Raw genomic sequence first — 24,092 nt, 5'->3', positions numbered from 1 at the left:
GTACAAGACTCCCTTGGGTGCTGAGTTTGACAGAGAGGACCTGCTTGGTGGTTCCTCCACACTCAGAACCTCAGGAGTTGGTGGTCCAGGAGAGGGCATTCTCTGTGGCAGCCCCTGAGCCAGAGCTTTCCGAACTGTGTGTCACGACACATTAGTGTGTCGGCTGCAGTGTGCAGGTGTGTCATGCAAATGCTTCCCACGCTCCTGGAAAGGGCTGGAAAGGGGTTAGTTTAACCCCTGGTTTGCTAGTAAAACTGAATTACTGTGTTGCGGAATGATGCATGTCTAAAAAGTGTGTCACCAGCATGAAAAGTTTGGAAAGCTCGTCCTAACCTGTGGAACTCCCTCCCCACAGAGGGGCATCTAGCACCTTCATTATACAGTTTTTGGTGAATGCTGAAGATCCACCACTTAACCCTGATCTTTGACACCTGGATATGTTGTGTTTTTAGGACCCCCCCTTTTTTTGTGACTGTATTCTTTGTAGTATTTTAATTCGGGGGTTTTTAATGGTGTGTTTTAAATTTTAACCCACCCTGGGATTTAGGGACAAGGGCAGGTAACAAATGTGGAAGAAGATGATGAAGAATACTACTCAGTCATTAACAGCACCAAAGCATCTTTGCTGGGCTGCAACTCCCATCATCTCTCTACAAACTAGAGAGTAGAACAGAAGCTTGGGGTTTGCTGTGAGCATCACTCCTACCCATTGCATGGTGTGAGGATCATTCCATAGCACATCCTCGCTGAGTAGCGAACCTAGCTAAAATGCGTTTCAAATGGCCAAATTATGCCCCCATGAGTTCCATGATTTTTCCAACGTCAGGTCCCCGTAGTGCAGCCACAACAAAGCACCGTCTTTTACAGGATAGAAAAATAAGAAGATTAGGACTAGTGTGTTGAGCAGGTCAGAGGGATGAGGGATAGGAAGATTAGAATGATAGGATTACATTAGAGAAAGCCAGACATTTTCACTGTGTAAATGTAGGGGCGTGTACACAAATTTCTCAGTGGTTTAGCAATCAGTCTCTCTTCACAGGGAACTCTGGGAAGGGAATGAGGTTCTCCTAACATCTGCCAGGACCCTTAACAAACTACAGCTCCCAGAATTATTTGGGGGAAAGCCACGACTATTTAAAGCAGTGTCATAGTGCTTCAAATGTATGGTGCGAATGTGGCCTAGGAGAGGCAAAATGGCTCCTCGTTTTCAAGAGCTCTGTTTCATGTGAAAATGCAAGGGAGTAGACATAGAGAGGATGCAGACTTAGAAAAAGGAAATGAACGTAAGGCAGCAAGACAGGTAAAACAAAAGAGCGATATTGCTTTCACCTATGAAAAGATGACAGCTAGTGATTAAAAGGAGTGAAGTTTTTGGTAATGTGGCCAGATGCAAAAAGAGGACAGGGCTTTTGCACCTTTAATACTAGTGTAGAGGAGGGACTCTCAGTAAGGCTGGTTTGCCAAAATCCCTTCTCCTCCACAGGTATTAAAGGCACTCTGTCTTCTGCATTTGGTGGCAATTGCCTTGCCTCACTCTCTCAGAATGTTTTGCCATTTCTTTTGAATGTTGGTGGGGATGGGGTTTTGACCTTGTTGTTGCAACATGGTTGAGGATGTGTTTGTGTGTTTTTCCTTTCCAGTAAATGTTCCTTGAGCGCTCTGCAGCCTCTTTGGTTGCCCCCACTTCCTGATCTGAGAAAGCCATATGGGGAAAGTTACCCCCTGATGTCTCCCCCTGAGATTTCATTGAAGACTGGGCAGCCGTGTACAGACCAATGGAGAGGTGATGTGTAGAATGAAAGAAAGGATGCTCACACATAGGCTTGCCAGATCTCCAGGCCTGACTTGGAGTTTCCAGGTTTGCCTGTTGCCCTCCAAAGAACAGGCAGAGGGCTTGACTCTCCAGGTGTGCAGGAGCAGTAGACAACAGGCCTATATAGGAACAACCCCTTTACCTAAGGTTTCTGTCATAATATCCAACAAGTGAAACATGCTCATTTGTTAGGCTTCATATTTTTTTATTTGAATGAATGATGTTCTCTTAGTGGCTGCAGTTGATATCTTCTAATGTGTCATGCTTAATGTTTTCACTGGGGCCCAGTCTTAGGTTTGAACCCTGAAATCTCAGGGTCTGGGATGGTCACAACCCTAATGCAAAAGTAAGCACATCAAAAACCCCAGCCATGTGCATATTGAAACATGATGAATATTTTATGGCTGGTTTGACATGTTACTCCATTGCTCTGACTTGCTCTTTTTTATTATTACAACAAAGCAGTATTATATTTGAGTATTGATTTTGTTGTTCTGATCAATGATGCATGTTTCATTTTGCTTCCTTTTGCCTTGGTTCATTGTTATTTTTTCATACCCTGCTGCTGCCTGCCTGCCAACAATCACCACCATTCCTCCTCTATCATTTCCCCCTTCCTTCCTTCCTTCCTTCCTTCCTTCCTTCCTTCCTTCCTTCCTTCCCTCCCTCCTTCCTTCTTGGTTTATCTATCATTAGATTGTTAGCCTATGGACAGCATCATTTCAAAAATGATCCCGTGCGGTGCCTTGTTCTTTAGGCACAAAGGGTTATATCCAACTAAAGCTGTGCACATGCAATACCTTTAAAGCACATGATTTCCCTCAAAGAATTCTGGACACTGCAGTTTATCCCACACAGAGTTACAATTCCCAGCAAACCTTCTAACACATTACAGTCCCCAGAATTCTTTGAGGGAAATCATGTGCTATGTATGAGCTTTAAAGGTGTAGTGCGTATGCAGCATAAGTACTGCTCAGATTACATTCACTGAGATTAATGGGTCTAAATTAGTCGTGTTCATTCATTTCAATAGGTCTACTCTGAGTATGACTAACATTGGATATTACTCCTTGAAAACACCTTGTTTTTGTAGACCTTGGGTCCAACTACCACAGACTTGATGAGAGGGAACACCCCACAGGAACACAGGACGACTTAACTAGGAACAGAGAACCCAGGCAGATGAGGTAGTGGCTGTAGCAATTTCAGACAATAATGAGCTCATTATTGCATTATGGACAGGAGTGGTGACCTAACCAGGGAGGAGCACATTGGTTAGCCCTTTGTGACACAAGCAAGGAGCTCCAAATCTCCAGGAGCTAAAATATAACTTAAATGCAATTTTGCACAAGGCTGTTTGTGTACACACTCCCACAATAGACACCAACTGGGAAGCACCTGGAATTCTTGGGAGCAGGGGGTGGGCAACCTTCTTAGGACTGTGGGCAAATTTGGATTTTTGAACAAGTGCTACAGGAGTCAGTCTTCCAGCTTCCTCCTTCCGCTCTATGTACTTTTCAAGGGAAGAAGAAAAGTAACCACACTCATCACCTCATGAAGAAGTGGGCAATGAATGGGGAGCTCAGAGGCTTTGTGGGTGCTAGGAGAAGACTTCAAAGGTGCCATTGCACCTATGGGTGTCACTGATGACCCCAATCTTTGTGGTGAAAGACAGGCTTCCACAAAAAAGTCCTTCTCAGGAAGTGCCATCCAAAACCCCTTTAAAAACCATGCACCCAAACAAACCAAAACTCTCATCTAATTTCTTCTCCACAAGTGCTCCTTCCCCAAACAGGAATTCAGGTTAACCAAGTGCAAGTTCATATGAAGTTTTCTTCAAAGATCTATCTCTCCTTTTGCTTTGAACATCTGCTAGCAGCAGTCTAGGAAGAAGTTAATAAGAAAAGTCTTAGACAATACCATGAGATTATGGCTGTCTCTAGTGCTGAACCAGTGGGGGATTAGAATTAAACCCCCAGTGACAGGACTATCATCTTTACTGGCAATTAGAACCATGCTGAAGCCTGCGAGGAATGTTTCCAGGGGAGCAGGAAGAGAGCTGAGCAGCAGTCCATTTGAAACAGTCACAAAAATCCACCTCAGAAGTTTCTCCTGGCTCCTAAATGAGCAGAGAGAATGCTCTCTTGCAGCTGGAGAATATTGCGAACCAAAGAATATACCCACAGGTCTTCATGAGATAAATAAACTACTTTTGGAGACTTGGCTTACCTACCTATGATTATATCATAAAAAATGACATAAGCCTGCAGTAGCTCGTTCTAAAGAAAAGCGAAGCCTGGGTAAGAAGAAGAAGAAGAGTTTGGATTTGATATCCCGCCTTTCACTCCCTTTAAGGAGTCTCAAAGCGGCTAACATTCTCCTTTCCCTTCCTCCCCAACAAAAAACACTCTGTGAGGTGAGTGGGGCTGAGAGACTTCAAAGAAGTGTGGCTGGCCCAAGGTCACCCAGCAGCTGCATGTGGAGGAGCGGAGACGCGAACCCAGTTCCCCAGATTACGAGTCTATCGCTCTTAACCATTACACCACACTGGCTCTCACCACACTGTACCCCTGAAACATCTTTTCCCACTCAGAAGTGGGATGTTAGGAAAGTTGCATTTTAGAAATGCACCGTCCATTCTCTCCATTTCTTCACCACTCATTTATTGTGGGTCAGATTTGCATTCTTGCCCTCATTAAAGAAAAAATAAGGGGGGGAGCAACAACTGCTACGATGTTCTTGGCAATGGAATGGAGGGCTCTGACCAAGCACAAACACAAGAGAATTAACTAGAAGACATTGCGGGAAGGGAGTGGGTTTTGCAAACAAATCCTACTTTGTCTTCTCTTCCCCCTCCCCTGGCGCTTATTATACTCCCTGAATCAGCAGCGGCAGCTCACATGACCTCACAGCAAGACAAGCATCCAAGGCAGCAGAGAACGCGGAGACAGAAATCTTGCTCTTCGTACACGATGCTTTCAGAAAAGGAAAATAAAAAATTATGCTTCTCCCAATTTGCTCAGCCCAGGGGTCCTGGCAGCTTAGGGAAGGAGGATTCCACATCATTATTTCCATCCCACGCAGAGCAGTAGAAAGTATCTGGAAAAGAAAAGACTAAAATAAATCCAGCCAGGCATTAAACAAACCTCAAACTGCAAGACTCTGCTAGACAAGATACCACTTGTGTGCCTATTGATGAAAGCAGCTACTCTCTATGTTGTTCCCCTCACTCCATAACATCTCATAATCCTTGGCTATGTTGTGATGTCACATCGCTCTATATTGCTGCTCACTAGCAGCAGCCAATGAGGGGTAAGGAAAGGTAAACAAGATGTGACATCACATCATAGGTAAGTATGTCGGTAGATATGGAAAGAAGAAATATAGCTGCTTTTTTGTGGTGGCAGTGGCTAGATGAATCTGTCCATTTCAATTTCAGATTATTTTCTCAGTCTTAAATTTAGCTCTCCGTATTTCCAAAGCTAGTTGAAATAATAATTTTAAAACCCTCATGAAAATTCAGCAGCATTTTAGAGTGAATTTATTTTAAATTACACATGTTTTTGTTAGTTTTATTTTTAAGAGTGATTCCCCATATGTATCATGAGTTTGCAGGTGCCAGACCCTTCTAATCCCTGGATCTATCAATTTTTAAAAATCTAATCAAGCCGAGATAGCTTCCTGAGAGGTGATAGCCTGGGTGATGAGCCATTAAGTGGGATTAAGGGGCTCTGTGGGAGATGGCAAATGGGTGTGGCCCCTTCCTCAACCCACAGATAGTGAGAAGAACAAAAGTCAGAGTGTAGACTAGAGAGTTTAGAGTGGAGAATCAGCAGGGATGTGACCTAGAGCTAAACCAGCAAGCTGGAGAGAGAGTCGGAGAACAATGTTTGATGACTGTTTGAAGCCAAGGCTATGGCTATGGGAGAAACAAGACCTTTCGGGGCTGTTCATGCTGTGAACTCCTCCATCATAGGCTCATGTTGTATATATAGGTAAAGAAACCATATATCATAAAGACACCACAGTCTTCACTGTGCCTCACTTCCAAAAGGAAACACGAATCCTGGAATCTTGCGCCACTTGGAGACTGGGGTGGTATCAACTATATGTATTTTTGTATATTTGGTTGGACACTTGCATTGCAAAATTCAGAGAAGTGTGAATTTTGAAAGATTTCAGTTTACATGAGGGTTCGAGAAGTGCATCTGAGATGACTTATGATTAAAGCGGAATCAAAATCCTCTCCCATCCTCATTGGTGGCAGATGTTTATTATTTAGCATCATTTCAAGCCTGGGTCTCAGAGACATGCGGAACTTAAGATCACTTCACACCTTACATCAGGCATAGGCAAACTCCGGCCCTCCAGATGTTTGGGACTACAATCCCATCATCCCTAGCTAACAGGAACAGTGGTCAGGGATGATGGGAATTGTAGTCCCAAACATCTGGAGGGCCGGAGTTTCCCTATGCCTGCCTTACATGTTGTGTTCAGGGGTCCATAGCCATGCAAAATGCCAGGTCCTCATATCAGCTGAGAATGGCATATGCCTGTTTGAATCCCTGTGTCTGGAGGTGAGATCTGTGTCTGGAGGTCACCAGGAAAGCACTGTGCCCCAGTTTCTATGGGCTTTCCTGTAAAAGCAGACAATTGCAATGTACACCTGCCATTTTCAAATGACACAAGACAGAATACATGTATTTTCTACCCACTAACAAAGAATAGAAGATGCCTTCATCTCCCAAAGTATTTGGCTCATCAGTTAGGGTACACTACTGAGCTTTCTGTTATTCTGGCAATTTTAAGGTAGCCACACAACTAGAACCTCATAAAATACAAATTGGATGCATGCATCCAATTGAATTCCTTAAAAGAGACCCTGCAGGACTACAGTGCCTTCTCTCTGGTGTGTTTTTTTAAAGGATCTGGCAATCGTTTTCTTCCTTTCAAGGCTTTTCTTTCTTCTGCCAAGAGTTAGGACATAGCAACTCATTTCAAATCCACCCTCTGACTTGTCCCAGCACTGACCTTTTGGGGCTGCGACGCAGCCTCATCACTTTCAACACCAGTCCTTGTCCACTCCACTTTGCACAAGACTGTTTGGCATGGTTCTCACTTTCAACAGTACGCCTGGCCCATACCAGTGCCATCATTTACAGAGGCACTGTGATGTAGTGGTCAGAGTATTAGATTAGGACCAGGAAGGTAAAGGTTTCAAATCCCCACTCAGCCATGAAGCTCACTATCCATCAGTCTATCCTACCTTTCAGGGTTGTTGTGAGATAAGAATGCAGGGAGAACCATTTATTTCACCCTGAGGTCCTTGGAGGAACAGCAGGATATAAATGTAATACAAATAATTAAACTTTGCATTGTGAGGAAGGGTAATGGCAGGTCATCATTCTGCCCCGCTAGGCAGAAATGTTTCCCTCCTTTTCAGTGATTTCCGCAACCTGAGAAGCGGAAGGAAGTATTTCTCTCCAATGTCTAGTTAATATGGCTTATTTTATCAATGACTGTTGAAGTATGAGAATAAAGTCTCTGAAAGTTATTTCAAACCATACATGCACTATTTCTATTTCCTTCCAGGAGCTTCAGAAATATGGGAAATGTTCAACACACATACATGATGCCTTCTTGACTGTGTGACCAATCAGAGAAATAGGTAGTCCAAAATAATATGATTACAGTGGTATCTTGGTTTGTGGTTCGAGGACCCGACCCCGACGAAGTGAAATGAAGACACATGGACACATGATATAAGGTTAATGGGCTAGAAAAGGCCACAACTTTATTGGTTACAGCAATTGAAAAGGTATTGGCTTAGGCATTGGATCGAAACAAGTGGGTTCTTCACCAGTAGGTGGAGCCTGTTGATGCTAATCCAACTATAGGCTCACCCCTGCTGTCACCGAGGGTCGTGCCAAGGCCTCCCGCCAAGCAGGCATCGGACGGAATACACGACCCCCAGATTCCTTTAACGGAATACCCCTAAAAATTGAAGGCATAGGCGATGGCCACACCTAGCACTTCCACACAGCGCAACACATTATTCCAATACCTAACCTACCCACCAATACCACAAAAGTTGTGACGATTGCTACGAGGTAGGCGAAAAAAACCAAAAAGCCTAGTGCCAAATGGAAAAACTCCTACCAGGCCCCCTAGCCAACCAGGGCGACCAACCTAAGGTCCATAGCAAGGCCAAAAACCTAAGCCCTAACTAAAGGGAGTGGAGGGTGGGTGACTCGCGAGGGCGAAGGAAGGAAGAATGAGGCCGGGAAAGGCTGGCGCTGCAGCAAAATGCTGCTGAACACGCCCCCTCCGTGGCCCCTGATTGGGTGGCCACCAAGGGGGCGTGAGCGCCAGCCAGGCGAGCGGGCGGCAGGGGGCCCCGCCCCCTGCTAGTCGGAGCTCAGGCCCCGACCACAACCCCTCCCCTCCCTTCCAGGGAGGAGAGTCTTTGCGAACATAATTGGTTTCAGAAAACTGTTCGAGTTCCTAAATGTTCGAAAACTGAAAACTCAGTACAGAAGCCTCAAAACGGAAAACTCGATATGGAAAACTCGATATGGGTTTACGGTGTTCAAAAACTGAAATGTTCGCCCTAAACGGCCTTGGTCCAGTATATCTGAAGGAGTGTCTCCACTCCCATCATTCTACCCAGACACTGAGGTCCAGCACCGAGGGCCTTTTGGCGGTTCCCTCACTGCGAGAAGCCAAGTTACAGGGAACCAGGCAGAGGGCCTTCTCAGTAGTGGCACCCTCCCTGTGGAATGCCCTCCCACCAGATGTCAAAGAGAACAACAACTACCAGACTTTTAGAAGACATCTGAAGGCAGCCCTGTTTAGGGAAGCTTTTAATGTTTGATGTATCACAGTATTTTAATATTCTTTTGGAAACCGCCCAGAGTGGCTGGGGAAGCCCAGCCAGATGGGCGGGGTATAAATAAATTATTATTATTATTATTATTATTATTATTATTATTATTATTAGAGACATTCGAAATCCGAGGTACCACTGTAGTTTTAATTCAAGATTCAACACAAAAGTTAAACCCAACTGCAAAACAATTACCCAATTTGTCAAACGATTTGGCAAATTTGGGCCATGTTGCTTTTCATAGTTTCAAAGCTCTTTCCTGGCTATGAAAGCCTAGCTAGGAAATCCTCAGCCACACACAACACAAGTTTCAGAACTAGGGTTAGGGGGTCATGAAAAGAGCCCATCTGTGTTTCACAGCTCCATTCATCACTAAGGTGACTGACTAACTTTCTTTTTGGAGGCAAAGCTGCTATGACTTAATCATTTGCTCCAAGCCCTCCCTTTATTATAAATATTATTACTAACTCATCTTCTCCAAGTGTGCTTGAGGATTCAGGCCTGAATGAGCTCACTTTCTAAATCTGGCGCTAGCTAATGAGAAAAGATGAAAACTGGAACTTATGGAATGCTCTAGGACTGCGGGACTTGGCTGTTGTCACAACATTCATCGGAAGACACATATATTTGGCAATTGCTATAGCCTGAGGCTGAAGAAAGCCAGCAGCTGCTGCAGTTAGATACATCTTTTCAGGGGATGTTTCCAGAACAAAAAAAATTAGTTGCCTATGTGAAATCTTATCCCACAGAATGGTTCTCTGTCCCCCTCTGTTGGCCATTTCTTGAACTCACTCAAGTTTGAAGAAGGCACATAATAAGTAAAGACCCATGAAATGTCACAGAAATGCTGGTGCAGAATTCAGCAGAATTGCAAGACAGTCTGAAAAAGTCACACCATTCCTGGCAGGATTGCACTGGCTACCAAAGCAATGAAGAATTTGTGTGGGTAACTCACTAGCAAGAGACTTCAGGATTGGCAAACCCAGATTACAGTCCCATCCCTTCTGTATGACGGCTGCATATTCGTGACCAGTGTGGTGTAGTGGTTAGAGCGCTGGACTTGGGAGACTGGGGTTCCAATCCCCACTCAGCCATGGAGCTCACCAGTTGACCTTGGGCTAGTCATCTCTTGGCCTAACCGCCTTCACAAAGTTGTGAAGGTCTAAGAAGAACAAGGGGGAGTCAGAAACCTCATCAGAGGTCAGTATCCATGGGATTGTTAATGCTGAGAATTTCCCTCTTATGCTCAGCCTGTATATCAGTGTAAACCCGAGACTACAGAAAACACCATCTGCTGAGAATGACCTTCGGTCCAAGAAGACACAAACCAAGGTATACGCTGGCACCCCGGAGATCTCTTCGTGCATAGAGATTGATAGCAATCACCATCCATAATTAAAATCAAAACAACAACAACACTTTTCATCATAATGGCTAATTAAAATCAACTTAGGCTATTTTTAGGAAAGGCAAGCAAGAGCAAAGATACATGGCGAATATTAACTGCTTTCAGTTTTAACCTGAGGATTATCATTTGTCCAGTTTGAATTTGAATTAATTTTGGGGTGCATTTTAATTGATTGATTGCTTGTTTTTATGCATATTGTATTATTTATATGATGTTAGCCACTCTGAGCCCAGCTCCGGCCAAGGAAGGTGGGGTACAAATAAAATTTTATTATTATTATGCATACATTTTGCAGTGTGGCTGAAGTGACCATTTCAAGACACCTTAGCTGCCTTTCTGGGCAGAGTCTGCTCAAGCGGCTTCCAACCGCATTGACTGAGAATGTGTCACCATGTCTGCCTTTGCCCCAAAACATTTTGCAAATAAATAAATAATCCTCTCTTCCCGTCTCGCCCCCCTGGGAATCCAAAAGTTCTGTATTCCGAGAAACCCAAGGAAGAAGAACATGCCGGCAGTGGCATAGCGTGGGGGGTGCAGGGGGGCCGGCCGCACTGGGCGCAACATCTGGGGGTTAGGGTTAGGGGGCGCAAATCCACGGGTTAGGGGGCGCAAATCCACGGGTTAGGGGGTGCAAATCCACGGGTTAGGGGGCACAAATTACTTGCCTTGCCCCGGGTGCTGACAACCAACGCTACGCCACTGCATGCCGGTTTGTATCAGAAACCTCAGTTCCACTCATCTTTGTCAAAATATGACAGTGCCTTCCTTCAGGAAGACAACAAATCAGGGAACAGAACCGTGCAGGTTAGGTCCGCACTGGCAAATGCCGGTGAAATTGCCTCAATTAGTGTTCTTGTGCTTTCCACATGACTTTCATTTTCTCTGCAGCAATAAAGAGGCTATTTAGACAGAGCTTGGGTTTCACCTCCCTGAAAGGGGCACAATACACAGGCTTGCTTTGCTGGAGACAGAACACAGGCCTCTAAATTCAAGCCCCGAGTGAACCTCTTGCCTAACAAATTGCTAGCAAGTTCTGGGGTGTGTGTGCGGGGGGGGGGGGTAGAGGAGGAGATAATTCAGAGCAATAGTCTTTGGGGCTGTGCCACCTAGCCCCACTCCTGGTCAAGTCAACAACGGTATATTTTCGGCTTCTCTGAGGCCCGGCAGGCAGTGTTAATCTATTTGGGCAGAGGGGAAAGGTTAATGGCTGGGGATGCAGAAAATAAGCCCGCAAGCCATGTTAATGTCAAGGGCAGTGATGTCAGCAGTGTGCTGCAATCTGCAAAACACCAGGGCAGACTGGAGAGCCCATCACCCCCCCTTCACTTCAGATATGCAGATGAGAGCTGCACCCCAGCAATCAGGTTCTTTTGCCATCCATCTGAAATGCAAATATGTGTTATTTATTCTGTCAATGGACCATGCCTGGCAATTTTATTTAAAAAAAATTTTTTTGGACCATTAACGTGATTACTTGTGACCACACATGCAATTACTCTGTATACACAATGGCGCCAGTGGTGGCATGTAACGGACAAACTCTGACATGGAGGTCACTGGGCCTCTGTTGAACTCACTCGAGACAATTATCTGAAAGCCTCTTGCTGTGGAGCTGGTGGCAGCCTCTGCAAGATCCTACCAAGGGCAGCAGCAAGGCAGCAGCACTACTGCCTTGTTGGAAATACAGGCCTTCACAAAGCAGAAATATTCTGTCACGACTGTCTTTAAAAAGCTCATCTATCTGAGCTATACAGCCTGCAAAAAAAACCCAATGTGTCTGCACTTCAGTTGGCTTTGTAACCAGTATCGCTTGCCTGAGAACTCTGGCAACTGTACAGTGGTGCCTCGCAAGACGAAATTAATTCGTTCCGCGAGTTTTTTCGTCTAGCGAATTTTTCGTCTTGCGAAGCACGAAATCCCATAGGAATGCATTGAAATTCAATTAATGCGTTCCTATGGTCAAAAAAAGTCCAAACAAAGCCAAATTTGGTACAACAAGAGTTTATTAAGTGCTCTTTAAAGTCACACATACTGTAAAGAGCATTTAAAAAATTGAAGGAACAATAAATTAAGTTTCTAAACATGACAGAAAAACATTTAAAAATCAACAAAGTGTACAGTACATTTTCTAAGACTCTGGGGGACAACTCAAAGAAGGTTCCACTTCCACTCTTTGCTTCTTGCTGAAGAACCTGTCCATGGTCTGCTGCTTCATCCGCCTTTTCAGCACCTCCCTGAAAGGCGACATGACCCTCGTATCAAAAGTGTTCGCAAGGTCATGTGCCACGTGCTTGTCAGGGTGGTGCCGCTGTGCAAAAGCTTGCACATCCTTCCACTTCAGGCAAATGTCCCTCAGTTCTTTGGAGGACAGCCGTTCCTCAGTTGCTTCCTCCTCTTCCAGCGAGGCCTGCTCCTGCGCAGCCTCTGCCTGCAGTTCGACCAGCTCCTGGGTGGTCAGCTCGTGGTCATGCTCCTCCACCAGCTCGCTGATGTCCTCTGTGACCTTCAGGCCCATGGTCCTCCCCAAGGCAACAATGTCCTGCACCACTGTTGACTCTGGTGCATCAGAGTCACTTGGTGCCACACAGTCCGGCCACAGGCTGCGCCAAGCGCAATTCAAATTTCTCTGGCTGATCCCGTTCCAGGCCGTGGTGATCATCTTCAAGCAGGTGACGATGTCGAAGTGGTCCTTCCAGAATTCCCGCAGGGTGATGGTGGTGCAATCAGTCACCTCGAAGCATCGCCTGAAAAGCTCCTTGGTGTAGAGTTTTTTGAAATTGGCGATGACCTGCTGATCCATCGGCTGGAGCAGTGGCGTGGTGTTAGGCGGCAGGACCATGATGCTGATGAAGCTGAACTCCTCCAACAAGTCCTCCTCAAGGCCTTTAGGATGAGCAGGAGCATTGTCCATCAGAAGCAAAGCCTTCAGCGGCAGGTCGTTGTCCAGCAGGTACTGTTTGACCGCAGGGCCAAAAGCAAGATTGACCCAGTCCACAAACAGCACACGTGTGACCCAAGCCTTACTGTTGGATCGCCACATGACACTCAGCTGCTCCTTGTCGACCTTGTGTTTCTTGAAGGCCCGTGGGTTCTCCGAGTGGTACACCAGCAGGGGCTTGATCTAGGGTTGCCGCTTGCGTTGGCACAGAAGAGCAGGGTCAGACGGTCCTTCATGGGCTTGTGGCCAGGCAACTTGGCTGCCTCCTGTGTGATGAAAGTCCTTTTGGGCATCCTCTTCCAAAACAGCCCGGTCTCGTCGCAGTTGAAGACCTGCTGTGGAACGTAGCCCTCCGTCTTCACAACCTCCAGGAACTCCGCTGCAAAGTCTTCAGCCGCAGAAACATCAGAACTGGCAGCCTCTCCATGCCTGGCCACGCTGTGGATTCCAGATCTTGTCTTGAACCGGTCAAACCAGCCTCTGCTTGCCTTGAAGACTTCTGGCTCGCCTGAGGACAAGGTCTGCATGCAAGGCCTTGGCCTTCTCACAAATGACGGCCTCAGTCACTGTGTCCCCTGCATGCTGCTTCTCTTCTAACCAGATGAGCAGCAACTTCTCCACCTCCTCCAGAACAGCTGGGCGGTTCTTCACGATCCTGGTGACTCCCTTGGCTGCATCAGTCGCAAGGATCTTCTCCCTCATCTTCAGGATGGTCCCGATGGCCGATGGATTCCTTTCGTACTCCCTGGCGAGGTCTGTCACACGCATTCCACCGTCATGCTTCCGGATGATCTCCTCCTTCATTTCCAGCGTAACCTTCTTCCCCTCGCCGGCCTCTGCAGCAGCAGTCTTCTTGGGTCCCATGGCAGCACAGCTCCTACCTTCGCAACCCCCCCCCCCAAAAAAAATCAGTGCTTCACATTCAAAAAATTCAAAAGCACCCAGCCACCAACCACACAGAAATTCAAACCCAGAACCAAGTCCTTGAATTCCAAACACCCCAACCCAAAATCCAAAAACCCCCCAAAAAGTTTTAAAAGTTTAACTTACTGAATGGCTGCAAAAGAAGTTTTGGAAAAGCTTCAAAAATCACCAAAGTCTTCAAAAACCTCAACTATTCCCCCAGCCACCCACCACACAGAAATTGCAAACCCCTCCCCAACTGTTCCCCCAGCCACCCACCACACAGAAATTCAAATCCAGAATTTTTTTAAAAAAAACAGCAGAGTGGCCCAATGGTCACAGAAAATCATAAAAATGCAGAAAAAACACACACAAGCTTCCAGATTCTTGCAAACCCCTCCCCAACACCTTGAATTCCAAACACCCCAACCCAAAATCCAACCCCCCCCCCAAAAGTTTAAAAAGTTTAACTTACCAAATGGCTGCAAAAGAAGTTTTGGAAAAGCTTCAAAAATCACCAAAGTCTTCAAAAACCTCGAAAAAGGCTACCACACCGCGTGCTATGAGTTGCTCCTCGAAGTCAAGTTGCAACTGCACCTCTTCAAGCAATTCACCCTGGGTATTAATGGTTTTACAAAAAAGGAAACAAACTTGCAAGACGTTTCCGTCTTGCGAAGCAAGCCCATAGGGAAATTCGTCTTGCGAAGCACCTCAAAAAACGAAAAACCCTTTCGTCTAGCGAGTTTTTCGTCTTGCGAGGCATTCGTCTTGCGGGGCACCACTGTAGTTATTTGAGTGGAGCTAGAGATGGCTAGACAAAGCACCTTCACCAAACTACAGATCCCAGGATTCTTCGGATGAAGCTAAGGCAACTGTAAAGCAAGTATAACTTTGCAGTTTCTGTTGGCTTTTTGCAGTATAGTAACGCTGCAGAGAGCTTGCTGGGGAGATCATGCATTAAAAAGAAAGGACTCAAAAATAACTTAAAGAAGGTTTTAATAAGAAAAACAAAAACTCCATTAACACTAAATATATTAACAAACAAACATGACCCAACCACCAACCCATCCCCCAGGGTAATGGGAGAGCTAGATGCTGCTCCTTATATACTCTACCCAAATGCTGACACACCTTAATCAAATACAACTCAGCAGCACCTGCTATCTTTCACAGCTGTAAAGCTGGGTCTCGTTATCTTGCTCTGGCCCTTGCTCTGGCTCCTTAAAGACATACACATGGAGTGGAACAATGATGAACCTTTACATTTAAAGAAACCATTCAACAGTTTCAATATACCCTAAAGGCCTTTTTCAGATGTTCATTATAAGAGCAATGAACACAGCTGCGGCTACTTCAGGGTAGGGGATCCAAATGTTTACACTCCAGGCAGCATTTCGATTCTTGGGATGTCACTAGCCATAAAGCTTTGCGATTCTTGCACTGGGAATATTACTCTAACTGGCCTATAATGCTTGTTTGAAGTGCAACAACAGGGATCATTCTGTTGGTAACTCATGAGTTAATTTCATCCCCAGTAAGTCAGCTAACCAAGAATGGGGTGATCTGATTGGCTGTCTAGTTCTGAGAGAGTTTTATTCTGTATGTTTGATTGAATGCCTCTTTGCTATGTACAAGCCCAAAGTAAGAAAGGCAAAACCCCTCTGTTCCCTTCTCACATTATACACAATGCACCTCCAGCTGATTCATCTGGTATCAGTGATATGTTCTGCTGGTGTTCCAGTTGGCACTGGCCACTACCAAAGCAGGCACTGGATATGTATGGTAAGCAGGATTTCACCTAATGCACCATTACTTTGCTGAACCACTTCCTCTGCCTGCTGGGAAGAGTCTCATCCCACTCCACATCAAACTGGGAAAACCTAGCAGTGCAACAAATGTATATTTTCTCAGGGCATGCAAGACAGCAATATGATGGCCAGCCTGGGCAACTGGCTTCCTGTATGCATGTTCAAATTATGCAAAACCACTAAATATTGGCTTGTATTGGGGTGGCATGGGGAGCTCAGAAAATTGTTAAGGTAATGGGTCCTAAGATGATAATATCGATGAGCTATTATAAAGCCCTGATCCCATCTGAAACATTTTCTAATTTAGCCTTGACAACGCAAATAAAACAAATGAATGCCAGTTACCCCAGTTGCGTCCTTAACCCTGCAGACTTGTTCCAAGTCATGAGAAACAAGCATTAGCCAGAAATCCATAGTCAACCAATCTTACCCATACGGTTGCAACCAGTGTTTAGCAGCTATATCATTTCCCCCATTTTAACGTACTTGGCAAATGAAATCACCAAACTTACTTCAGACAAATGGATGGAGAAGAAGATTCTCTCCCCGCCCCCCAACCCTTTTTCATTTTTCTGGCAAGGCTACTTTAAACAAACTGGGAAATGGCTTTTATAGCTGCAGCCCAAGTAGCAACAAATGTTAGTGGCATGCAAAGGGCATGTGCAGAGAAAAGCAAATGAGGCTTTCATAACAAATGACAGGACCTCGAGAAACACATCTAAGAGGCGTTCTGGGTTTAGACAAGCATTATTTCTTACCGAGAAATGGGGAAGTAATAATTCTCCACATTCACATCCTGGCAATAAACGGGGCGTTGCTTTCTACATTTGTGCCGCCGCTGAACACAGTACATAAAACCCATCAATCTAGCCAATCTCAGCATTTCAAATGCCATGCTAATTTGCTTGGTAAATCTCAGTTTAGGATTGCTTCTGCTTTTGAGAGACAGTGCTTTAAAACCACACTGGACTCCAGAGTTCCTCTGGTCCAATGCTGTACTGTAAGGCAGGCCTCTGCTTTCATAAGATACAATGAGGACCCTTCCAGGCAGCCAGATTATTGAGCATCCATCCTGATTTGCTTGCACAAAGTGCACACGGAGGTTAGACTATGGTCACATCCACACTATCCATTTAAAGCACTATTATATCTCTTTAACAGTCATGGAGAATCCTGGGGGCTGTAGTTTGTTTGGGGGGGGGGGTGACTTCACAGAGCATTGTGAAGTTTCCAGCACCCTTTAATGAACTAGAGTTCCCAGGATTCTCTATGGCTGTTAAAATGTCACAATAGTGCTTTACATGTCCAGTGTGGATGTGACCTACACCCTGTCTTTATTGAGAATTCAACCTGATATGCTTGTGGGATGTTTATACATCTTTCTGTTAATTATTCATTCATCCGGTACATTTCTCTGTCACTTTCCTAACTGCAAAAAGACATAGAATCATAGAGTTAGAAGGAACCTTCAGGATCATTTAGTCCAATCCGCTGCAATGCCAGAAGATACAGCTTTCATTTACGGGGATTAAACCTGCAACCTTGCCATTACCAGCACCATGCTCTAACCAACTGAGCTATCCAAAAGAGAAAAAAATGTTTAAAGTAGATTTCTTGTGTTTATCGATTATTTATTTTAGTTTATTTATTAAATTTGTATACTGCCCTTCATCTGAAAACCACAGGGCAGTTCACAACATGAAATACAAACTGGTAACACAACGTATATAATAAAAACAAACAAAACAAGCCAATAACCCCCTTCCCACAGACACATTTAAAAAGCCATAGAATGTTTAATCAGCCAAAGGCCTGGTTATAGAGGGGGGGAAATTGCCAGGTGCCTAAGGATATGTGATGAAGGTGCCAGTACAGTGTTAGGATGACAGAGCCCTTTATTCCCCTTAAATACACACATTTAAATCTCCAGCATGCACTTGAATCCCACCAAACAGTGGAAGTCTGGAGGCCCCCCAATGGTTTTTTGTTTTTGTTTTTTTAAGACAGTTTTTCACTTTGGTGAGACATCACTGTTTAGAAGAGTAAGGGTGCATCTGCACATCTGCTTGTGCCTAGAAAGCATTAGTCCGAAGGGTGTTCTGCTTGACCCACACTTTCTAGGTATGGTTCCCCTTGTCCCACTCCTTTCCAAGAGTGCTCCTCTGATTGGAGGCCTTCCTTTTAGGCATTGTTGGCCAGAAGGTGTTAAAGAAGGACAGAACTTTTTTTATGTATGCAACAACAACAGCAAGAATACTCATCGCAAAGTATTGGAAGACACAAGATTTGCCCACACTGGAAGAATGGCAGATGCAATTGACAGACTACATGGAGCTGGCTGAAATGACTGGCAGAATCTGAGACCTGGGAGAAGAGACAGTGGAAGAGGACTGGAAAAAGTTTAAGGACTATTTACAAAAATATTATAAGTTGTATGAATGTTAAGAAAGTGCACGAAAGGAAATAACATGGCATCAGCAATTTAGTTGAAAGATATATGAGAATAAGTGGAAGTTAATGATAAAGATGAGACTTGAAGTAATGTTGTGTCTAAACTAAGCAGTTAAGTATTCGACAAAAATATTTAAAGTCTGAGGCATAATATATGAGAACTAGAAAATAAGAATTGAAACAAGGTAATAAATTGCTGTTTATAACTTTATTACGGAGAATGCAGGAAAGGGAGGTGTGAGGAAGTCCAGATAGTTATGAAAAAATGAATTAAGAATAGTTATGACTTCTTTATTGTATGTTTGTGTTCTTGTCTATCTGTGTTTGTTCTGTTTGTTACTTTTTGGTGAAGGCATTGTATATGTTTGGTGATTTTCTTTTGTCTAAAATTTACAATAAAATATTTTAAAAACAAACAAAACAAGAGTGCTCCTCTAATTGAGTGCTAAAGAGTGGTTTCCCCCAGGGAAAAACAGCAGGACAAGAGTCAGAGTGGATAAGCCCTAAGAGTCAATGCTGTTAGCATCCCCCAGCCAAGGACTTGGGAGCAACCAGATTCTCGGAGCGCTCTCCTGACATCTTCATTGGCTTAGCTCTGTGGAGGAAAGACAAGCAGGAGTCTTGACGATCTGGAGTACAGTGATACCTTGGGTTACAGATGCTTCAGGTTACAGGCGCTTCAGGTTACAGACTCCGCTAACCCAGAAACAGTACCTCGGGTTAAGAACTTTGCTTCAGGATGAGAACAGAAATCGCGTGGCGGCAGCGGGAGGCCCCATTAGCTAAAGTGGTACCTCAGGTTAAGAACAGTTTCAGGTTAAGAACGGACCTCCAGAACGAATTAAGTTCTTAACCTGAGGTACCACTGTACAGTAAACGTACAAGGGAGATGTTTTTAATAAGATTGAGTAACACGCTGCTAACCGTCCCTTTTGCTGCATAGGTAACACCACCAATTCTCCCTCCGTCTGCCTCCCACTTATTCCTGGTTTTAAGGACCACCTGTTGATTCGAGTCTATTTTTATACAGCTGCTCCTTTTCTCCTTTTCAGCCTTCTTAAAGCCCTTGATTCCCATCACTTTGCACCTGAATCTGCCAGAATTCTTCCAAATCTGCCCTGCAGCTGCTGGAGAGCATTGTGGCAATCAGGAGAAAGTGAAAGGTCCTTTGTTCCCCACTTTGACACAACAATAGGGAGAAGCAGCACCCGCAGTCAGAAACTTATGCTGCCTTCAATTGCTGAGATATTCTGTCTCCAGACCTCAGCTCCTTATGCAGCAGTAAGACATTCTCCCTTCTAATACAACAGCCGCATCACTGTATCCTTCAAGGTCCTTCATCCCTGACTGTGGCTGTCTCTTCTTTCGACAGCATGTCTTCCTGGTTTTCAGGTTTGACAGCTATGCCTCCCATCGTTCTACCCTTCTTCCCAGGGACCACCTACCATTAATCAGAATGAAGTTTGCCCACTGGGCAAGCTGAACAAAAACAGTGTATAATTTGAGTTGAAACAAACTGAAATGTTGTCTTCCTTACTCCAAGTCTTTGTGCAAAGCAGGAGACATTCAAGAAAACACACAGAATAAACTCCCTCAAAACTATACAGCAAGTCAGGGCACGTGCTATCTCAGTAAATATCATACTACTCTGCTTGTTTGCTAAGCTGGTCTTGGCTGGTTGACTTTAATACAAACATAATTAACACTTAAGTTACAAATTGAATGATCCCTGCTGTTGCACTTCCAACAACTTCACATGCAACCATTCCCACACAACTATATTGAATTTGTAAGCTACACAAAACCATCTTCTCGGCTGATTTTAATGTGTTAAAAAGGTTTTATGAAAGCTTTGGTGTGTGTCCTAATTACGGCTCATGACAACCGAACCTGGATCACTTGTTGTTTGAGAACGTGATGAACCACAATCCAGGCATGGCACCAAACATTCAAATGCCAACATTCAACTAATTTCCCACCCATGAATACAGTCCTGTTTCTGAAGCCTCAGTTATGCTTAGGGTTAAAAGAAGACGAGCACTGGCAAAGCTTGAGAGCTCAAGCCTAGTGTCTTTCTTAATATGAGGGGATGCACTATTTCGCTTGACAAATCCATTGTAAATTTCAGTCACAGTTTCCCCACCATGCAGCGCTCCCACCTCTGCGTGCAATGACTCAGGTGCCCTTTATTAGACAGCCCTCTTCACAGTCTCAGTGCTCTGCATTATTAACTACAGTTATTAAGCTTATTATAGAAATAAAATTTCAGCAGCCGTATCATTAACAAGGGAAAAACTCAAATCTCAGCCTTGGACCAAATTACTCCTGCAAATTACTGTGGGCTCACCCACGTCATAGATTTAAAGCACATGGCTTCCCCCAAAGAATCCTTGGGCTGGATTAAACTAAATGATTGCGCTTGCCAGTGTAATGAACCCTGCTTGTATGGTTGCATGTAGAGGGGAGCTTGTTCCATCAGGCAAGCAGGTATGCTGGCACCGAAAGATCAATCACCTTAGCGCTGTGGTGGTGCTATGGTCTAATCCACATGGATATACTGAAAGAATACAATAACTTTTTAAATTTCTTGTATTTTTATTTGTGTATGGGATGGGATATCAATTGTAATATAGTATATTGATGTATAAATCTGTGAAATATGTTCAATAGATATTCTAAAAAGAAAAAGAAAGAAAAACATACAAGAACTTGTTTATGTATGCAACAACGGCAGCTCAGATATTGTTAGCCCAACACTGGAAAGAAGAACAAGTCCCTACTAAAGAAGATTGGCAACTTAAATTAATGGGATATGCCGAAATAGCCAAATTAACTGGAAGACGTAGAAATCAAGATGACAACAAATACAGTGGTCCTCGGGTTAAGAACTTAATTCGTTCTGGAGGTCTGTTCTAAACCTGAAACTGTTCTTAACCTGAGGTACCACTTTAGCTAATGGGGCCTGCTATGCCGCTGCTGCGCGATTTCTGTTCTCACCCTGAAGCAAAGTTCATAAACTGAGGTACTATTTCTGGGTTAGCGGAGTCTGTAACCTGAAGCGTCTGTAACCCGAGGTACCACTGTATAAAGAAGAATGGGAAATGTTTATTGTATATTTACAAAAGCATTGTAAGGAACTTAATACAGTAGCAGGTTTTTTAAAAACCACTTGTAATATTGAGGAGAATGTTTAAATTCAGAAACAATTAAAGATAAGGAAATTTTTGACATGTATAAATTAAGATAATACTTATGTGACAATAATGTTTAATTGTGAAAATTAATAAACAATATTTAAATAATAATAATAATAATCCACTGAGCCTCTTGGACTTGCTGATCAGAAGGTTGGCGATTCGAATCCCTGCGACAGGGTGAGGTCCCGTTGCACTGTCCCTGCTCCTGCCAACCTGGCAGTTCAAAAGCATGCCAGTGCAAGTAAATAAATAGGTACAGCTGCAGTGGAACGGCGTTTCTGCGCGCTCTGGTTTCCGTCACGGTGTCCCGTTGCACCAGAAGTGGTTTCGTCATGCTGGCCAAATGACCTGGAAAGCTTTCTGTGGACAAACGCCGGCTCCCTTGGCCTGAAAGCGAGATGAGCGCCACAACCCCTTAGTTGCCTGTGACTGGACTTAACCATCCAGGGGTCTTTTACCTTTTTAAACTTTGAAATCCACCCCTGGGAAGTGTAATTTGCCCCTCAGAGAGCTGCAATTCCCAGCACCCTAAACAAACCACCATTCCCAGGATGGGGGTGGCAGAGGGAAGCAATATACCTTAAAGGTCTGGTGTGGATGTGGCCCAAGCTTGCCCCACTGGCAAGACCAATTGCTGCTTCTCTCTCGAGTCAGTAGGGACACCCTCAACTGGACTACATAGACGCATGGCTGTAGACCGTTGTGGCGCTCGTATGGAGCCCCCAGTCGTCTCACGGACTATTGACCCGTACACCACTAATCCGCTGCCAACAACCAGGTCCTCCCCGGTAAATCACTTAGTCTCAGTCAGGTTCTTAAATTAACAATGAATAATGTAGTTTATTGCAAACACAAATAAACTTTAAATGCATTTGAAACTGCTGTTATCCTTTACCCTCTTAGTCTTATTTTATTCTGTCTCTAACTTTTTTACCTCCCCTCACACAAGAACCAACTGCACTAACTGTCTCTCTATTTTTATCTGTCTGCCAACTGCTTTCCCAGCTGCCTTTTCCCAACCAACCAACCAACCAACTAAACCTCAGGCTTAGCCCTTTTATAATCCAGTAGGCTCCACCTTTGGCTTTTCTATTGGTCTATCTATTAACTCTTTCTCTCCCCCTGTACAGACATTTTCAAAATAACGGGCAAACACCACAATCGTGTAATAATTACTCTCTCTAATACTGGACTCAGTGTCCCTCAGCAGACGACAGCGCATGTACAAACAAAAGCTTAACTGAATTGCAGTTTGGCACAGGAAAAGCAGGGTCATAGGTAGGGGGTGGTGAGGTGGGCCCCCACTAGGGGCGCAGGTGATGGGGGGCGGGTGCAAAATCAGCTAAAATATATGTCCATAAATATAAATACTCATAAGAAATGGTTTTTAATAGAGGGTGAATTGAATGGATGGAGGAGGGGGGTGTTGGAGGAGAGGCGGAAAGGAAGTTAATTTGTCTGTGGCTAAGGGGTGCAATCTGGACAGTTCTGCCAGGGGTGCAAGATCACCTAGCTACGGCTCTGAGGAAAAGAACTCTTTGGGTGAAGCCATTTCTGCCCCAGCTCTGGAATGAACAGTGACAGCAGAAAGTGACTTGGCAACACAGTGGGGGAAATTACCTTACTGCTAATGTGAACATAACCTGGGAGTGGGGGGAGTAAAATGGTCTGTGTGAACCAGTGGGGAAGCTGCATGCTCCAGCACTGGGGGCAGAGAGCAGGCGGGGGCATGGCTGGCACATGCCCTGGGACATGGCATGCATTCCGGGGGCGTGGCGTGCGTCCCGGGGGCGTAGTGCCCAGCGCAGTGGGGGTGCGCGACACATGTCCAGGAGGGTGGCCACAATGGTACCCCCCCAATGGTGCTGGGGGTGGTGCGCTCCCCCCGCCGCCACCTGTTCCTCCGCCAGTGGTGTGAGCACCTTTGAGCACATAATGTTCTGGAGCAGGGCAGGACTGTCTGCCTGGACACGCTTCCTAGGAGGTGAGGACCCACTTGCTAGTTTCTTGCAGGGTCCCACTTATACTCCCCCCCCCAGTTGTGTTCTCATGGAGGTGACTTATACCAAAGGTTAAAGGCGGGGGGAGTCACTCTTGGTTTCATCAAAATAAATTACTCAGAATTAATAACTGAACGCAGGGATATGGGGTGGGAAAAAACAGAGCATCGTGTCAGCCTGGAAGTTGTTTTCCTTGCCTGTGTCGCACAGTGCAGGTAATAAATCATAATTAGGCCAGGGGGCGGGGGGGGGGGGGACACACGACTAATAGACTGTAAGGGTGAGATTCAGAGAACTACATGAAGCTGAGAATCCCAATGAGCAGGAGGAAGAGACAGTGGTGGATATAGGAGACTCAGGCAGCAGCTTTCTGCAACATCTTCTGTTTCTGGCGTGCAAAGTAATAGGAAGATTTTCAGAAAAGGAGCATGGTTCCTCTTCGGTGATTTCTGACAGTGTTTCCAAAGACATTGGCAGAGTTCTATCATTCTTCATTGGTTGTGGATTTTCTATGCTATATGTGCTCACCTCCTGGGTACGGTATGCATTGCGTACAGGAAGTATTGTGCCGGCATAGCGGTGGCTCATCTCCCCATCCCCTGGTATAACCTGTGAATATGACTGTCCCAAGAAATATGTGCTTGATCAAAAGTAAATCTCCAGTAGCTGAGCGTTAATGTTATTTATT

At 44.8% G+C, this 24,092-nt stretch overlaps 2 protein-coding genes across 3 annotated transcripts in view; both read right to left on the bottom strand.

Annotated features, from left to right (window-relative positions):
- LOC310709079 (tigger transposable element-derived protein 1-like) overlaps positions 1-13,827 on the bottom strand; it is an 877,074-nt gene extending 863,247 nt beyond the window's left edge. Inside the window, exon 1 of the mRNA XM_083508254.1 lies at positions 11,944-13,827. Within this exon, the coding sequence (XP_083364380.1) occupies positions 12,236-13,147 (912 nt within the window). The 5' untranslated portion in view covers positions 13,148-13,827 and the 3' untranslated portion in view covers positions 11,944-12,235. The remainder of the gene's footprint in view (positions 1-11,943) is intronic.
- The window catches only part of LOC310709034 (uncharacterized protein), a 431,701-nt gene that overhangs the window by 141,812 nt on the left and 265,797 nt on the right, over positions 1-24,092 (bottom strand). The gene's annotated exons all lie outside the window — the stretch shown is intronic.

Source organism: Podarcis liolepis, assembly GCF_965112155.1.
Source record: "Podarcis liolepis genome assembly, chromosome: 6".
NCBI classification, from domain to species: Eukaryota; Metazoa; Chordata; class Lepidosauria; order Squamata; family Lacertidae; genus Podarcis; species Podarcis liolepis.
The sequence above is the reverse complement of the archived record's forward strand: the minus strand, read 5'-3'. Positions and strand labels throughout refer to the sequence as shown.